Source organism: Centroberyx gerrardi, chromosome 15, assembly GCF_048128805.1.
Source record: "Centroberyx gerrardi isolate f3 chromosome 15, fCenGer3.hap1.cur.20231027, whole genome shotgun sequence".
In the NCBI taxonomy this organism is placed as follows: Eukaryota; Metazoa; Chordata; class Actinopteri; order Beryciformes; family Berycidae; genus Centroberyx; species Centroberyx gerrardi.
Window position 1 is genome coordinate 11,841,571 of NC_136011.1, and position 17,453 is coordinate 11,859,023.

The window sequence follows — 17,453 nt, forward strand, 5'->3', positions numbered from 1 at the left end:
ATTATCAGCATATAAAACATGGCATGCTACACAAATACTGGCCAGTAAAGTCTTGACTATTGTCCCATATTGTTTGTGTCTACTGTGCTACGGTGTGGATCAAAGTGGGCCAACAATGTGTCATGAAAGTGGGCCAACACAACTCTCCGCCGTATGCTGGAGCACTGATCTGATCTCAGGCCGTTCCTGACTCAGCGTTCTTCTGGAGCTGTGCTTTATAACAGGGGGAGAGATCGGGCCAGGGCGGCAAGCACTACTGCCACGATGATAAATGCTCTGCATTAGATCTGTCTGTATCCCTGTGGCCATGTTGGCCTGTGCCTCCGCCTAGTGGAGCACAGAGCTGAGGAGGGGAACAGAGGAGAAGTATCAGGTATACCCTGCTGTCCCTAAACACTCCTTTTGAATCTTTAAGTCACCTATGCTGTTGAATATAAAAGAGCTCCTTTGAATAAGGACCACTGACAATATCATCTCCTTGGACCAGTAACATGCCTCATCCCCTGAGGTTTTTTCGGTCGCAGGTGTCTGCACACACTCAGCTCTTGCATGCACTAATAGCCTAGCTGTCTCCTCTCCTCTTCCTCGGAAAAAAAAAATAAAGTGACACGTCACACATACAGGGTAACTCCCGACTATGTTGATGTGGACATACTTATGCATGCATGTGCACAACAACACAAATGTATGTGTGTGTCTGAGGGCTACAGAGGCTGCAACAGATGGTCAGAGTTCTGGCAGCCAGGCCATATCTGACAGCCTGTCAGTAGTTCTCCCTATACACCGAGAACAGAGATACAGTATAGAAAATTAGGGAGGAGACCGTGGATGGGGACTTGTGTGTGTGTGTGTGTGTGTGTGTGTGCTATGCCTGCGTGCATGTCCTTTTCCTCCCTCATTTCATCTTATCCTCCTTTTCCTTTAATCAAACGTTTGGGTCCTTACACAGTTCTTACTCTTTTATCTTTTTCAGTTTTATCCATTCTCTTTCCTCCAACTTATCTTCTGCCTTTCCCTCCTTCATTGTCTTTGGGTTTTTTATCAGTCATCTCCTTGCAGTGAAAGGTAATAAAAGGCCAACGTATTCAGGCAGCCTTGCTCTGCCGTGTCGTTTTGTTCTCTCCCACCCCCTCTCTTTCTTCCTTCCTTTCTTTCTTTTATTTTTGTTTGTGGCAGCAGACCTTATCAGGACGATGGGCGTGAGATACACAGCTCTGTGGCTCTTTGTGGTGAAATAATACGACAGGCTGATAAGGCCTTGTGGGTGACTAGTTCGCTGCTGCTTCTCTCCTCCCTTCACTCCCTTTCCCTCTTCCCTGGGTGAGCTGGGAAGTCCCCAGTGGGACTGAGAGACGCCAACGCGTGTTGTCAGGTTCCACCTTTGATAAAATGCGAAGCCCCCCCAGCTTCAACACATACACTTCCCTGAACTCACACATTCACTCACACAGTCACATTGTTTAATTTTCTGATGATGATAATTTGATGTCTGCATGTCTTACACGACAAAATATGTAATGAGCCCGCACCAGATCTGTCCCTGCGATTACCTCTGCTGGATTGTTGACTCCTGCTGCTGCGCACACTCTCATTTCTCACCATCCCCATTTTTTTTCTCTGTAGTTTACTTTAAAAATGATAAGTTGCAGACATCATTGGCATGTAACAGGATATTAAAAATTCCCGTGAGAGCATTTGTTAACAGACTGAAGACAAGATTATATAATTAAACTAAAACCTGTAGATGTAATGGAGGACGGCAGACAATATAAAAGGTCTGCACTCAGTTCATTCAACTCTAAGCCCTGGATAGACACAAAAACTTTTCCCTGCCATCTGTTTTACCACTGATGGAGTCACAACTTCCTCGCTCATGCCATTACTCTGTCTCTAATCTACAGCACCTATTAAGATTTCATGAAGTGGTAATGATTATACAATTACTCCCAGCTTGGAAATACCATAATAATGGCTACAGCGACCAAGGTTTGTGAAACAGAGTTTATGGAGTGGATGTTTATGGATTAAAAAAAACAAACACATACAGACTGCCTGACTGGCTGGCCATCGATTTGTGCTCCTATTGACTAGAGAGGGGTGGTGGGCGACACTGGAGCTCAATAGCAGTTATATTTTCATATAAATAACAGCGGCTTTCCGGCCTGTAATTGCCTCAGAAATGACTACATGAATGAGAGAGTGGGCATAGAGGGACATTATATTGATTGCATAGCTGCCTTTGTGAGGCTCCCTGGACAATGAGACAGCACCCTGAGAAGCATAGAGGGGTGACATGGAGTCCAGCAGACTTCATCTTGAACTATCCTTAAAAAAGACTTTTTATTTTCATTAGGAGTGCAATTAATTGTATGTCTTAATTTTCTACAGAGTTTCAATCATCCAAAGTAGAGCTTAGAATGAGCAAAATGTATATAACCTACACTAACGCTAAAGTTTGTAGAGATGTTTTGGCTTTAGATCAGACATTATAACGCTTGAGTGGCAGAGAGAGATTGAAAGTTGGACTTCCAGTGTTAAGTTCAGTCTGGATCCACTAGAGACACGGAATTCCCACAACAATTTTCCAAGTCCTTTCTAATGGCCCCTTGTCAGACACAAGGCTATTTCACAAAATGCACTGGTGAATTAGAGAGTTAAGGAGAAGCAGATACTTCAAGCATAACTGATTTATTAGGGCAAGTGAAGGGAGGAGATGAAGAGAAGAAAATGAATTAGGCCTCACATGCACTTTTAATTACTGTTGTCAAGGTGTTTGCTTCGCCCTTCTGGGAAAAGCAAACCAAACCATCACTCACACCAACCACTTAGAAGACCCACGGAATGAGCCATAAAGTTTTACACCTTTTCTACGGCGCTACATTTACCGCAACATAAACAAAATTCACCCTTCTCACGGCAACATCTATCTCCTCTCCTGAGATGCGGCGCGGCGCATGGTTGATAAAGCTGAGCAGAATGAGGCCACAGATCCAGCAGTGCACCGCTCACCTGATGTGCTCACATGAGGGATAGAAGAGGACAAAGGAACAACATGTGCCTGTCTGTTTGATCTCTCTGTGTGAGGTGCGCTGCACATGTGGCCTGTTGAGACGCCATGGGTTATTTGCTCTTCCACAGGCAGAGATGGCGGTCTTCGCTGCACAGGTCTTATTATAGCAGAGAGACACATACGCATTTACACATGCAGCGTACACACAGACACACGCATACACACACAGCCTTCTCCTTTGATGAGGCTGTTGAAGCTTGGTAGCAGTGTAACTCTTACTGCTAAGAGAAAAGACACTGGCCAGACTATCTGCCCTACGAACAATAATGCTGAGGAAAACACATACGAGTCTTAGTCTATTTAACTTGAGTCTTAAGTGCTGGTCAGTGTATAATTGGGAGGTACAAAACTCTGTGTTCCTCAGTTGGACCTAAGCAATATTGACTGATAGCTATGGAGGATGTAGGGAGGGTCACAGAATCCATTATTCATAAACGGGGACAAGAGGAGGATGAGTGTTTCTGCTGACAGTGTGGTTGCTCTCCCACAAGCCCCAGCCATTTTAAAAGCGGATCCAGTTCCCCACCTCACCAGCTCCATTCAGATTGGTTTCAATTGTGCTGATTTCCATACCTCCATATGATATGCCACTCACTCTTTTACTTCCTGCTACTCATTTGGTCCTAATGCTTTGTGAGGCGGTGTGGTTTAGTGGGGAAAGACGAATTGTTGTAACAATAGTACATCATTTCCTCATCCCTGACAGATATATATATATGGCAGAAGAGACTCTCTTCCACACAAAAAAATGAGAGGCTAAAATAAACTGAGCTAGACCAACAACTGCATACACCGAGTCCCTCTCTCTGGTGTGCTACAAAATGTTTCCTCAACACCACATAATTAAAAACAGCATGCCTGTATGTGTAGTATACTTTAAACAGGCTTCTATGGAAAACACAAGGGGCTGAGGATGAGAGCAGCACAGCAATGAAAAAGGTAATTAAGTTGACCAGAACGAGGCAAGCCGTCTGTTTAATATTTCACACAGCCCCACACAAGGCTCTGTGGAAGCCATCAACAACAGGACACCAACAACAATTATGGAATAATTAGCTGAGAAGCACCCTGCAAGATTTGTCTTTGCCAGAGATATGTGTAAGTAATTGTGTAAGTAATTTCAGACTTGGCCTGGGCCAAATTGCCTTTGCTCCTCGACCCTGGTAAATGGCTGTGCAGGCAGACTTGGCAATACAACTGAGTGTGTGTGTGTGTGTGTGTGCGTGTGCGTGTGTGTGTGTGTGTGTGTGTGTGTTTTTGCACAGGCAAGCATATGCACGTGCGTATGTGTGTTCAAAAACGTTATCCTGGGTTCATCTGGAAACACAGTTCCCGGGGGTATTAATTACCTTGAGCGAGTCTATCCTCTAATCCCTAATCTCAGTAGGATTATATTCATGCGACTGTGCTTGCATGAGAACCGGAAATATTTTGTGTAGGATTGCAGCTGCCACACTGTTGTTTACACCTTTGGTCACTGCGGTTAATACACAGCCATTTGGTGAAACTCAATAACAGCCGTTGGACGTGGCGAAACATCTTACATAGAAGATAATGTAGCACACAGTGATCCTACAGAAAATGCCCTCCATATGTATTCGTTTGTACTTCCGCTCACTGTAATGGAGCGAGATAGAGTGGGACTATTTTTATCCCACCCTGAGGCCTGGGGCAGCTGTGTCAAAAGTCAATAACCGTGGTGACTGCATGCTGCGCCGCTCCGGTCCCAATGCACACAAACCCTCTCTCTCTCTCTCTCTCTCTCTCTCTCTCTCTCTCTCTCTGAAACACACACGTATACAAATGCACAGACACGCCCAGATGTGACATAAATTATCTACATAAGAAAAAACAGAAAGCCTCAAATGCAAATGGCTGAACTGCAGTATACAGTAGACCGACGAGTTTCAAAGAACAACATGTCCATCCAGAATGTAGGGGGCAGGCTAGGCCGGTACAAATGAAATTCATCCCTCGAACGGAAATAAATGGAATGTCAATGTTCTTAACCTTGTAACCCAGAAAAAAATGAACATGCTTGTCAGGGTAACATTGACAATGAAATCAAATTTACTCCATGTTAGCCATGGCAATATTGCTCTCTGTGCGGCAGGCCCATAACTTATTGATGTACAGCTTTGAAGATGACAAGCTGTACTCACTGTGATTTGTTACACTAATAAAAGTGAAGACACATTATTATTGGCCTGCCCTCTCAAGCACACATACACAGACGCCCTTTTCCCTCTCTCCCTCTCTCGCAAACACACACACACACACACACACGCACACACTCATTCTTCTTCATGGACCACTTAGCTTTGTAGTGGCTAAGAGCTTGAACAAATTGAGAAATGATTGGAATTGAAAGATGAGTAATGGTGATTCTAGCGCAGCCCGTTCTCAATATGGAGATGATGAGATTTGATTCTTTGAGGTCAGGTATATCATCCAGGCCGACTGGCTGCCCCATCTACCACTGAAAGAGATGGGAGCCCATTCACTCTCACATACAGCCTACTGCTACAGTCAATCGCTGCCGACATAAAATCCATGCTCCTGTATGTGTACCAATGTGATCACCGTACTATCACCTCTATTTATTGCCACTTCAACAATTACAGGGAAAATTGTGTATGTTAACCACTTAAAGCATTGGGATATTATGTTAAAGGAGAAGTATGATTGTATTCTCCTGTTTTATATGGGACGCCCCTCCCTGCTCATATCTGTGTGACTGAATCAACACAGAGGGACTAAATGAGGTCAATGAAGCTCCTCCATCCATTCCCTTCACTGCTGTCTACTCATCACGGTCAGCTATTAATTCGCCATTACCGTGCCATTAGCCTAGCTTTGCCACATACAGCATTGCAAACTGCCAAACATACCGACGAGCAAATGGCAGCTCTGGTTTCTCTGACACTCAGTGAAATGAGTGAAATGAGGGGAAAGGAGGGAAATGGCATCTGGTTGTGGATCTAAATGTGGCAGAGCAGGCTGGAGTAAATTGGTTAAGATACATGAATTTGCATGCAATATGCATATTAACAATTACAATAACTATTATTTCTGCTTTAATTAACTACAGTAATTCAGCAAAATGTCCACAGGGGAAAACCGGAAAAACACAGGTACTGAATTCTTACAGTTTCCTCAAAACTGAAAGGTTGAAAAAAACTGCATCGGAACAAAGTTCCAATACGGAGAAAAAAAAAATAAAAATCACATCAAAAAAAAAAAGAAAAAAAAAGAAACTGTATACTTCAGCACCTTCTCATCCCCGGCATTCTACTGATAATCCTCAAATTACATGCACTGCTGCCTTTAGACCTTTTGATGAAAGTGGAGAGTGCCAGCTCTAGCTGTCTTAAGATGTCATCCAGGGGGCCGGGGAACTCCAGAGTAAGAGTGACTTGTGTCAGCCTAAACCACGGAAACGTCAGATCACTTGTGAGATGGATGTGTATTTACGCCCACCTTCTGTTCATTAGAGCGTGACACAGTTCAACAATGAATAATGTCACAGGGAACAAATCGTTGTTTGGACAGTGTTTTTCTATGCCAAAACATTTCAGCTCAACTTTTTCTCGTGGCTTTTTATACAGTATGTGTTATATAAGGCTGCAAAAGTAGCGGTGTGAAGGTGAACAGGTGCAACTGTGTCTCTCTGAAACTCTGTATTACTCATTGATTTTGAATTCTTTGAATTGAATTTTGTTTTAATTTTTTTTAATGTTGTACTGAAGGTGATAAACAGGACCTGTTCTTGGGTTGGCTTCGATTTTTTTCCCTTTAGTGGCCAAAAACTCATTTTTGATCTCGGCATTGAATTTTGAGCGAATGCAGTAGATATTTGATAGCAATTTGGAATATTTTTTTATCAGAAATCAGCAACAGTATGCTGTTATCTGTTGATCCGTTATTCATTTTATATGAGTGCATATCATCAACATGCCACTGAAGCACCATCCCATTCCCAGATTGGGAATGTTACCATAGCAACAACTGATAAAGTAGTGAGGAGGAGAAAGTGGTGGATTTCTAAACTGTCAAGCGACAACTGTTCAAAAGCAACGACATACGCTGTTAAGCAAAAACTGTTCAGACTGTTCAGGTGGAGACTGTAATCACTTGTCAGTTGATCTGCTCCAACACTACCATTACACCGCTTTAAGAGCTGCATTTTTAACATTTCCTTTCCGTATGCAGTAGATGTGAGTATATTATAAGTAGCATAAGTATAGCATGTGTTCTCTGCCGGTTGCTGTGGAGGTCTGGTGAGAACAGATTGACGTGTCTTGACCAAGCAACCAACATGAGAAAGCTTTATATGAGTGAATCATGTGGGAATTGCATGCTAGTCTGTTCCACCTCCATTTGTATGGGCGAGCGTATGGGAGGTAATTACTGGGTCTGAGACCTGAGCCGGAGCAGTGCATCTGAATAGGATCCCTTCCCTGGGCAGGTGTTTTAATAGGAGTATGGGGGATTGCGTGACACCATCCGTCCCTTGAGACCCGAGCCTCTCTCCCAGGTAACAATCTCACCTGTAGCATCAAATCAGACTGTGCGGTTGTCGACTAATGAAGCACGCTATTGTGCATACACAGAAGTCCAACAGTAAGGTGAACTAAAAAAAAACATAAAAGAAGCCCTTTTCTTTTCTTTGTAGAATGTAGAGATACTCAGACATTGGGCATATTTGCCTCTCCTCTCAGGCCATTTTGCATGATTACTGGGGTAGAAAGCAGGAGTTGAAACTACAATTAAAGGTGACTTCCATCACAAGAAGAAGCCCTCCTCTGATAGTCGGCTAAAGGAGGACCGAGGGGAGCAATGCTCCACCAGAGAAGTCATTATTTCTCCACCATCCTCTCTGCTCTATGGAATACATTAACTTCACAGTGTCGCTGTCTTAGCCAGAGTGCCTTCATTGCTTGTTTTGTTTTTTTTGTTTTTTTGTTTCTTGTTTTTTTAAAGGGACGCATGCAATTAGAAGAAGGGAAAGGAGAAAGTACTTGGAATAGTCCCCAGCCCCCACACAGAGATTGAGTGCCAGCACAAAACAAGCTCAGCGGGCCCCTAGGGGCCCCGCCGGAGAGCAAGGAGAGGCTCTGATAGTCACTGTCACCGCTGCTCATTCACAACAAAAAGGGAAGAAAACAACTGCAAAGCCTCCATCTCTCACCAAGTAAATGGTTTCCTAAAAATGTGCAGATGGATTTCCAATAACTGTTCAGAGAGACATCCACCCTTGTTTGTTTGAAAAACAAATGATACCTCCTTTGTGGAGTAAAACTCACAGGATCAGAGTAAAATCTAGCCTCCATTAAAATCCTATGCTGAAATCACATCGACAATCCATGGTGAAATGTATTAGGATGTTTAATGACTAGAGAAGGCACCCTGGCCTGCACCCACATCCTATAAACTTTGTTTCATTTCTTCTTCTGTATGGATTACCCCTCTACATAGTCCAACTAGGGATCATTACATCCATAATTCCCTGCTTTGCATAATGTCATTGTGAATATTTCCCTGGATTTAACTTTCAGCTACAATGCAATTAATTATATAGAGATGCTTAGCCATGGCATACTATCATGTAGAGACAAGTCTTATATCCATGTGGGACACTTGTTCAAATAGTCTCATGAATAAGCCTCACCTTAGAAAAAGTGAAAAGGATTGAGGAGAATCATCATAATTGGGGAAACGGCAGCAACATTATTATGGATCTAGTTCCTCTTCCATGTGTGCTACGGTAATGAGCCTGAGGAAAGTGATTGTCGTACATTTGATGGTTCACTGACTTCACAGTCATTGTCTTTATCTGTGATAGAAAGGAGAGGCGGGGGAAGGATCACAATTCCTTTGAGGTGCATTTAAATCATAGTCTCCACATATAACTCAGAAAATTCCCTCTTGAGAGTGTGAGCTGAGATGGCGTCCTTCAAGCCCCGCTGGGTTTCCTGTCATCGTGAAATGGGAGCAGGAGATTAGGGGGGTGAGGGATGTGGAGGATGGAGAAGGAGGGGGGTAAATACTGAAATCTGGTCTAATCCCATCTCATACAGCTGAAGATACACTCCTCCGAAGACATTTCTGCTCAGAGCTGAGGTAATAGCAAGGAACATGGGGAATGCCATTGGGAATCAACCTTAGGAAATGTTGTTTGGAAAGTATGCATCTCTGCATAAACGACCAAATCAATACTGTTCTATACAAATATTGGAATCGAGGCAAATTGCAGAGTTATTTAATGCACTGACTTTTAAAATATGACAATTTTCACAATGTTATTATTGTACCCAGGTGGGTAAGACTAAATATCTCCCAATGCAATATTATCACAAATTGGGCCACAAAATTATAATACTGTCATTCTTGGTATTTCACACCACAGCGTGATCCACTAAGGATGCAGATCAACCAGATAAGGTTTTTACAGGTGACTAGCTGAGGACTGCTCCACTAGCGTAAGAAACACATCAAAGTGGCAGTTTTGCACAGCTCATTGTGTTTCATGGTATGCTGTAAAACACGTCCTTTCCAATGTAATTAAACAGCAGAAGACACAAGCGTGAAAAAATATCTAGAGGGTTTGTATCATAAGTATTTCAATTTAGTACTGTTATTCTTCCATTTGACTGCCGTACAAAGCTTAAATTATGTCCCTTATGACAATTCAATGTCATAATCAATTGTACTTTGGAGAAATGCTACAAATACTAGATGAAATTCGCAGGCCTTTTAAACACTCTTTTAATGATAATTTGATGATAATTTCGCCATTTCCAAGAATATTATTTGATAGAACATCTTTATGTGGCGCTTCATTTATAACTGATACTCGTGTCAATGTACTGATGCAATATTATAGGGTAAAGTTAATGGATTATACTACAATTCCACCACTAGTTATTTCTGTATTTAATATTGAAGTAATCTGTATCTGTCTGTATACTGCTGGCTTCAAAAATGTTTGAAAAAAATTCTCCAATAATATCCCCTTATGATGAAATGTGAACATTTTAAAGGTAAATCAGCACTGTGGTTCATACTGTTCTCTTGTCATGCAATAACCATGAGACAGTCAGCTTTGGTTCAATCCAGTCTGTAAAGAAGAAGGGCCTTAATATAAACCCTTACACCCCTAACTCCTTATTGCCTATCTTGCATAACTAGATGGTGCAAGAATCAGTGCATAACCTTCTGTCTCTTTATGCCTTTTCTCGGTCTCTTTAAAAGTCCCTTTTACTCACACTTCTCCTCTCATTTTCTCATGAAATGCAACATTTCACAAAGCCCCCCGATTAATGTGCAGAAATAAATAAATAAGAGGAAGCATTCAGAGTGGCTGCTGATGCGAGAGGAGAGGGGATTCTCACAGCCCACTGCCCCTGCTGTAACAACATGCCTTATCAACATTTTCTCCCTGTAAGTGCTGGAGTCACTGCACACATGGAAGGCTACACATGCATCTGCTCATAAGCTGCATGACCTCCCTCCTCTTCTTACACCATATGGGGCTCCCCTCTCTCACCTTGCCTGTCTTTAAGGCTCAGGTCTCTAACCTCTCAACTTCATCACTGGTTCACACCGAACCTGGAAGCTAACACAGAGGCTAAGACCTTCTTTTTAACAAGAGACCGTGTTTTCCCCAAGCTATGACCTCTGCTCTCCGTGAGCAAACTTGTCTTTGTGCACTGGCTGTAGTGGGAAACCCTGGGAATATGCTGTAATGTATGGCACACATATGTTTCAGTGTGTGCACATGCTGCAGCTTCCCAGTGAGAGAGCAGTGCACCAGCTGCAACCTACATCCAGGACTCTACTGTAGCCAGTCACCCTGGCTGTGACGCTTGGCCCGCAGTCGCAGGGGATGAGATCAGTAGACCTGAGTGTAACTTAATTACATGTGGGATTAAATGAATTGTGGAAGTACGTGGATCCTTTGGAACTGTCTGAGTCTGATGTATGAGCAAGTGGGTGTGAGTGTGTATTTAATACGCAAACATCCCTACAGTACCTATCAGGTAGATTTTCAAAAGAACACAAATGTTTGTGGCACCTGGGCAGAGCAAACAAAGTCTGTGCCATTTTATTTTTGAAAAGTACAAATCTTAGGTCATACTAGTATGTGTGTGCACTGAGCCCTGTCTAAGCAAATATTTTGAGAAGACATTTTTTAAAAGATCACAGCATATTCTGCCTGTGTGGACTCTAAATTGCAAACTAGGTGGTAGGCATTTACCTCAATATATCATTCTCAAATTAACTTTGATAGCATAGTATAATGGCTGTAGAAAAACGAGACCACTGCTGTGAAAATTGGTTTATTCTGTTTGTTGCTTTCTGTGTGCTTACTCTGTGTGTCCCAGGGTACGATTTCCTGCAAAATGTGCAGGACTAAGTTACACAGCCTCACTCAAAACAGGAGGAGGACTGCCTCACTCTACTTGTTTGTAGCATGGAAGTATTATATTGTATTGTAGGTGAGCAAATACACAGACATACAGATCCTGTCCAGTCTTACAACGTCTAGCTAGGTGTGCAGCATCAACTGTTGCTGTAGTTGAAGTTACTACAGTCTTGGAATAATCAGGATAACTACAACATTCACCAATGTATTTTCGAGAATAGATCCACTCCACTTGCTACGATAGGTTAGCTGTCTTTCAGTTTCATAACATAATAGCCTGTTTGTCTAAATGTTTTTTGGCGAGTTGTATTTGCGACAGTGATTAAAACACTACCGCTAAGGGACTCAAGGGGTCACCAAAGTTCAAATTCTACTGGTAGCAGCTTTAAATATGGAAAGAAATGACTGTATCTAATACAATCTGTAAAATAAATTGCTCAACTGACAATAAGGTACAACAGAAATCTCGCCTGCTTCCTAGCCCTGTCTGGGAGCATGGTGCAGGTGGAGTGGTTCCAGAAAGCAGCAGAGAACACAAGGATCATAGTGGAGGATTTGCACATCCGAGCGAACACATCTGTCCAAATACACCCATATTCCAATTTCTGTTCTTTTCAACATCTTGCTTGTGTCTCTGTGCGGCATTTGGTGATGAATGGTGTGCATGAAAAATGTTGTATTCTTGAAAATTGGACTGTTACTCCCTGATGTCTGATTAAAACTGGAGGCCAAAATTCACTTGCCCCTGAGGGCTTGGGGAGGAAAACCATGAAGAAGCACTTCCACGCAGAGCGAGGACTGAGGTGACTCATAAGAACAACATCACAGCTGCTCTGTGTCCTCAGGATAGGCCTGCTTATGTCGCTGCATGCTTATGTGTGAATCTCTGTGTGTGGGCAGCTAGGGTTGAGGCAAACTTCAAGACCAATTTCCTGTTTGTTTGTGTGGTGGTCTGTTAGCCCTGTGCTTTTCTGTTTGTGTGTGTTTGTTTGTGTGTGTGTGTGTGTGCGGTGTCTGTGTGTGTGTGTGTGCAGTGTGCGTGCCTGTATGCTTCTGGCCAGCATCAGTATTGTTGTCAGTAAGTGGGTGCTAGTGAGAGGAAGGTCATGTGGCAGCCAACAGAATTATGTCCAGGTCAGAGATGTACTATATGGAACCAACCCTTATTACTGCACCATTTCCCTCAGTTCCTGACACACACACACACACACACACACACACACACACACACACACACACACACCCAGCGGACATAACAACACGTGGACAAGAGCATGGCCAGTCTCTTACCACACATAGGAGGTTGATGGCTGATTTTGTAAATGATTTATCGTAATCTTAGCTGTTGACTACATAGTGTACACTTCTCATTAAATCATGACTCTTTTCCGGCTATTGAATTCTGTCTCTATCGTCATCACCGGCAACCTCATAACATGTACGGGATACCATGTATAATTTAGTTACCTGCACAGGGAAATTTGTTATTTAAAGAGACACGTGACTTACGATGTGGAGCTTCAGGTAGTCTCCGAGACCAGAGGAGCTATCCACCCTCACCAGGACAGCATCCTTCAGGTGCGTGCTGAAGCCGATGGCTAGCCTGTCCGCCCGCGTGCTGGGACGGTCGTTTGGCGGCCATGTGTATGTGATCAGTCCACCGTCTCGCCCGAATATGTACGTTGTTCCCGCTGGGGGGGGGGGGGGGGGGGGGGGGGGCAGAGAGAAGAACAAATAGGAGACACATTAGTAGTGTATTCCCTCCCACAAGCTTGTAGTGTTTTGGTTGCAGGTGCACAGGCGCGAATCACCGACTGTCAACACAAACATTCTTAACACGGCGATGCTGGCATCGATGGTGCGCGCGCTGTCAGTCTGGAGTGTTTTATTGTGCTGAGTAATGACGGCAGAATGCACTGAACAATATATCACTTTTGAACAGCTCGCGGTTTAGTTTGAGGGTGTTAGTACTCTCATGCCAATTCATGAGGAAGGGAAAATGCAGCAGAAAAGAAAAAAAAAAGAAAAAGAAAAGAAAAGAGGGAGGCAGGTACCGGTGCAGCATGCCTTATTATGCTGCACAATTACTCAATTACTCTATACTGCCACTACCTCCTTCACCTCTAGAGGGAAGAGATACAAGTGAGCGCTAGCAGACTTCCAGCTGTGTCCTCGACGCCCAGGTAACCAGCGTGCCGAACGGGCACCTCCCTGTCTCTCGCGCTTCATTAGCAGCCTCAAAGGCAGACGCAGCCCGCAGCATTATTGGCTGCCTGGTCCAATTATGCCCTTCTGGTGACCTCCACACCAGCTATTTCCTGTCTCGCCGCATTACCTCTTTGTCTTTAGCAGCCGTATGAAAGGTTCGAACATGACCCCGTCGGTGGAAGAGTGGTTCTAATTACCTAGCCATTCACTGAGAGAGAGCCTTGCAGCGCTGTGCCAGTGACCTATTCAAATTGATGGTTGGAAATAAGTCCTTCCCGACTAACGAAGGAAGAGGACGACCCAAATTGGGAGTCTGTTCATGTGTAATAGTTCTAAAGACACCGTCTCAGGTTCTGATGCTCACCGAGCACCCGACGCTTCATCATTGCAGAGTTGTCGGAGTTGTCTCAATCAAATAAGTGCCTATTTCATTCTAATTAGAATAGCTTCATTATGATAGCATTTCAATTCATTTTCGCCAGAGCACAGAAAAGTATGTTTGTGTGCGTGCGTGCATGTGTGCGTGTGTGTGATTGGGAAATAAATGCCTGTGAGAAAGCCTGAAAATGAATGCAGCTGTCAGATTAGCATAAAAACAGCTATCTTCGTGAAAAATTAGACTAGGAGCTGTGTGTGTGTGCTGTGTGTACGCATTTACATGTGTGTGTATGAGGGAGAGAGAGATGAGACACGGAGAGTGAGAGACAGAGGAAGAGAGGGAGAGACAGAAAGAGACAGAGAGAGAGAGAAAGATAGAGGGGGAGTCTGTAAATATTCATAGAGGGGCAGGGAGTTAAACAGCCTCAGCCTGAACAATAGATTATAAATCATTCTGACTGTAATTCCAATATTTTCTTGTAAACCAGTTCACAAGGATATAAAACTATCGATAAATTTTGCATTTATTTATATATTTCTGTTGTTTTCTTCCCTCTGGCTTTCCTTCACAGTGCAGTGATATAACTGCTTCACTCTATTCTCAAGTTCATTTTCCAATTTCATTCCCTCATTTCAGTCAATACACATTGTCAGCCATTAGCAAGGGGGAATTGCATCATTAATTAACAATAATATGATTAACAAATGATGTTGTGATGTACAAATCTATGGAGGGATTTATTGTTTTCATAACGCCTAAGTCACATTTGTAAAATTTAATGAAATAACACTGCAAACGTTTTTGTTCTCTTAATGGATAAAGTGTTATGAAGCTTGATGACTTCCAGAAAGGAAAATACATTATGCACAACATATTTGCGAGGCGGGAAAGCATTTCTTTTTCGCAATGTCTGCCGGCTACCACTGAAAGCCTTTCTTGTTCCACTAATGCATATCTGATGTTGGCCTCTTCATAGAGCAATCTCCAACGCATGTAACTCGTGCTGGACTGTTGTGGCTGTCTCCCTATTCTCCCCCAAGCCACCAAACACTTGCTCCATGCTCCAGCTTATTATAATTAAGCTCTTTTAAACCATGTCAGTGTTGGAACTCATAGGGCCCTTAAGCGACCATTTCCCCCTCTGTCTATTCATACGATCTGACACCCACTTTATCCCAGTGACAGCTTATTTACTGTTGGTGACCTCCAAAAAAACTCTACAATGTAGAGATTGCTCATTTCAGAAGACTGGTGCTGAGATAATGGGGAAGAGCAGATCTTGCTCGTGACATCCTTAAGCTAAATGGATAAATAGCTAGGCACTCATGTCAAGGCGGCAAAGGTCAACAAAACTACATGCAGATTATTCAAATGAATTCCAGAACAGATTCACAGAGAGCGGTTAAGAAGGTTGCTGCTATGTGGTAAGGCAGTCGAAAATCCATAAGAGCATGTAAGACTATTGGAAAACTCCTTGAGGGACTGTTGAGGATTACGGAGTGATACATGGAGGAACACGGCTAATGCACACCTACACAGTTGCGCTGTGGCATGAAATCAGCAGACACGTGCCTGTGCAACTCCGGTGGTGGGAGTAATTATGCACTGGCTCCATATTTGTTTCTATACTCTCCTGGGACACCAGGCCTGATATGGATCTATTGTGGTCATTAGATACAGTGCTGTCCTGGAAATACTTGTCTGTTTGTTGTCTCTTTAATTTGACAACAGCTTCACTTTATTCCCAAATCATCCACTCTCTAATAAAAATCAGATGAAAGGACAGGCGAGATGCGCAGTAGGTGCGACGAGGGGAGGGCGAGATACAAAGTGTTCTGAGGTGCAGCACTTACGCGACAGACCTAAGAAGCGGAATATAATTAGGATTTTGTTGTTTCACATATCCCCATAAGACACGCACACTCACGACTCGCGCATTCATATGCATTTCCCCAGAGAGGTCATAGTGCAGAAACCAAGCAGCAGCGTGTGTTGAGCAGGTAGTGGTGGGCTTCACGCACATTAGCGGGGAAGCTGCTGCGGGAGATCAGACCTGTCAAACTTTGGCTACGGGATGAACTCCTCCACCGCAAGCCTCCCTGTTATAGGATAATGAATTAATCTGTCCTCATGTCGAACTACATCGAGTGCTGGACGCGCTGTACTGTGTCAGTGAACATCAGAGGAGATAAACATTGGCAGATCAAACACTCTGCTTTCATTAAAAATGTAGCACCAGCCCAGGAGTTCTCTAGGAGTGTGTGGGATAGTAGACTGTAGGATAGTAAACATGTCCCATGTGTTGTGGCCCTAATGGCGTTAACTTTCCAGCGCCTCCGTCTATTTCTGCTGCCACTTAATGAAGCATGAGCGTATAGCAAGCTGGCCTATGAGCGTGTTAAATATACTGTACACTGTTGTATGAGGAGGCGGATAGGCATGAGCGGAATGAAGGTGCACTTGGCCTGTGGCTTAGTGTGTATGGAGGTATGTGTGTGTACGTGTGTGAGTGTGTGTGTGTGTGGGGGGGTATACAAACAAGGGGGTCTGTTTCTGTACAGCGCCCGGCTAAGGTCAGGCCCGCAGACTGTCTTTCCTCCGACCTCCAACACCGCCGACCTAACGGGCCTCATATTACCGCCTCTGCCGAGAAACTGGGGAGGAATCCAATCATAATTACATAGTAGTGATGGAAATATGAAAAGGAGAGATGACATTATGGATCTGCTTTCTGTCAGCACCTAGCACTTTCGTTACTGTCTATTTGCTGCCAAGGATTCCCGTAATGATTGGTGTACAGAAATAGATTACCCGAGATGTGCCACACAGCTTTTTCTGAGATTCATTTGGATCATTTCCATCAATCTCCTGAATGGAAATTCAAAAGTATGATGCCTTTATTTCAATTCCCTCTCTTCTTTTCATCTCTTCTTTACATCTTATATTTCCATTTATAACTTATATAACCTTGCAGTAGAAATGAGCTTAATATCCTTGGTGTCAGTGAAGCATTGCATTTTGTGTTTTAGTGAGATTTATTAAGTATTTTCAGTAGGTGAGGACTGTTACGTAGATTTCTACATGTTGTAGATTTTCCCCCACTTAAAAGGGCAAACTCATGTTAAGGGTTACATCATTTGGGTTTATCTTGGTCTGCGGTCACCCATGGGAGGAGTACAATTAATACAAGCTTAACAATGTCTATTGGATTACCATTTCAGTTTCCAGAGAAATCATTACCAGGATTGATGAGGACACTATTATCCAATCAAACAGTATTGGTATCTGGTAAAGGAGCTATCTCCAATCAATGCTCCCTAAGATTCACCGCCATGAGGGAAAATTGTGAGTCAAAGTAATCAACTATT

General features: G+C 43.3%; 1 protein-coding gene across 21 annotated transcripts in view; it reads right to left on the reverse strand.

Moving 5' to 3' along the window:
• LOC139910623 (neurexin-1a) overlaps positions 1–17,453 on the reverse strand; it is a 253,219-nt gene that overhangs the window by 77,790 nt on the left and 157,976 nt on the right. For all 21 annotated transcript variants that reach the window (XM_071897985.2, XM_071897984.2, XM_071897981.2 and 18 more), the window contains one exon: positions 13,008–13,189. In XM_071897985.2, the coding sequence (XP_071754086.2) occupies positions 13,008–13,189 (182 nt within the window). The remainder of the gene's footprint in view (positions 1–13,007; positions 13,190–17,453) is intronic.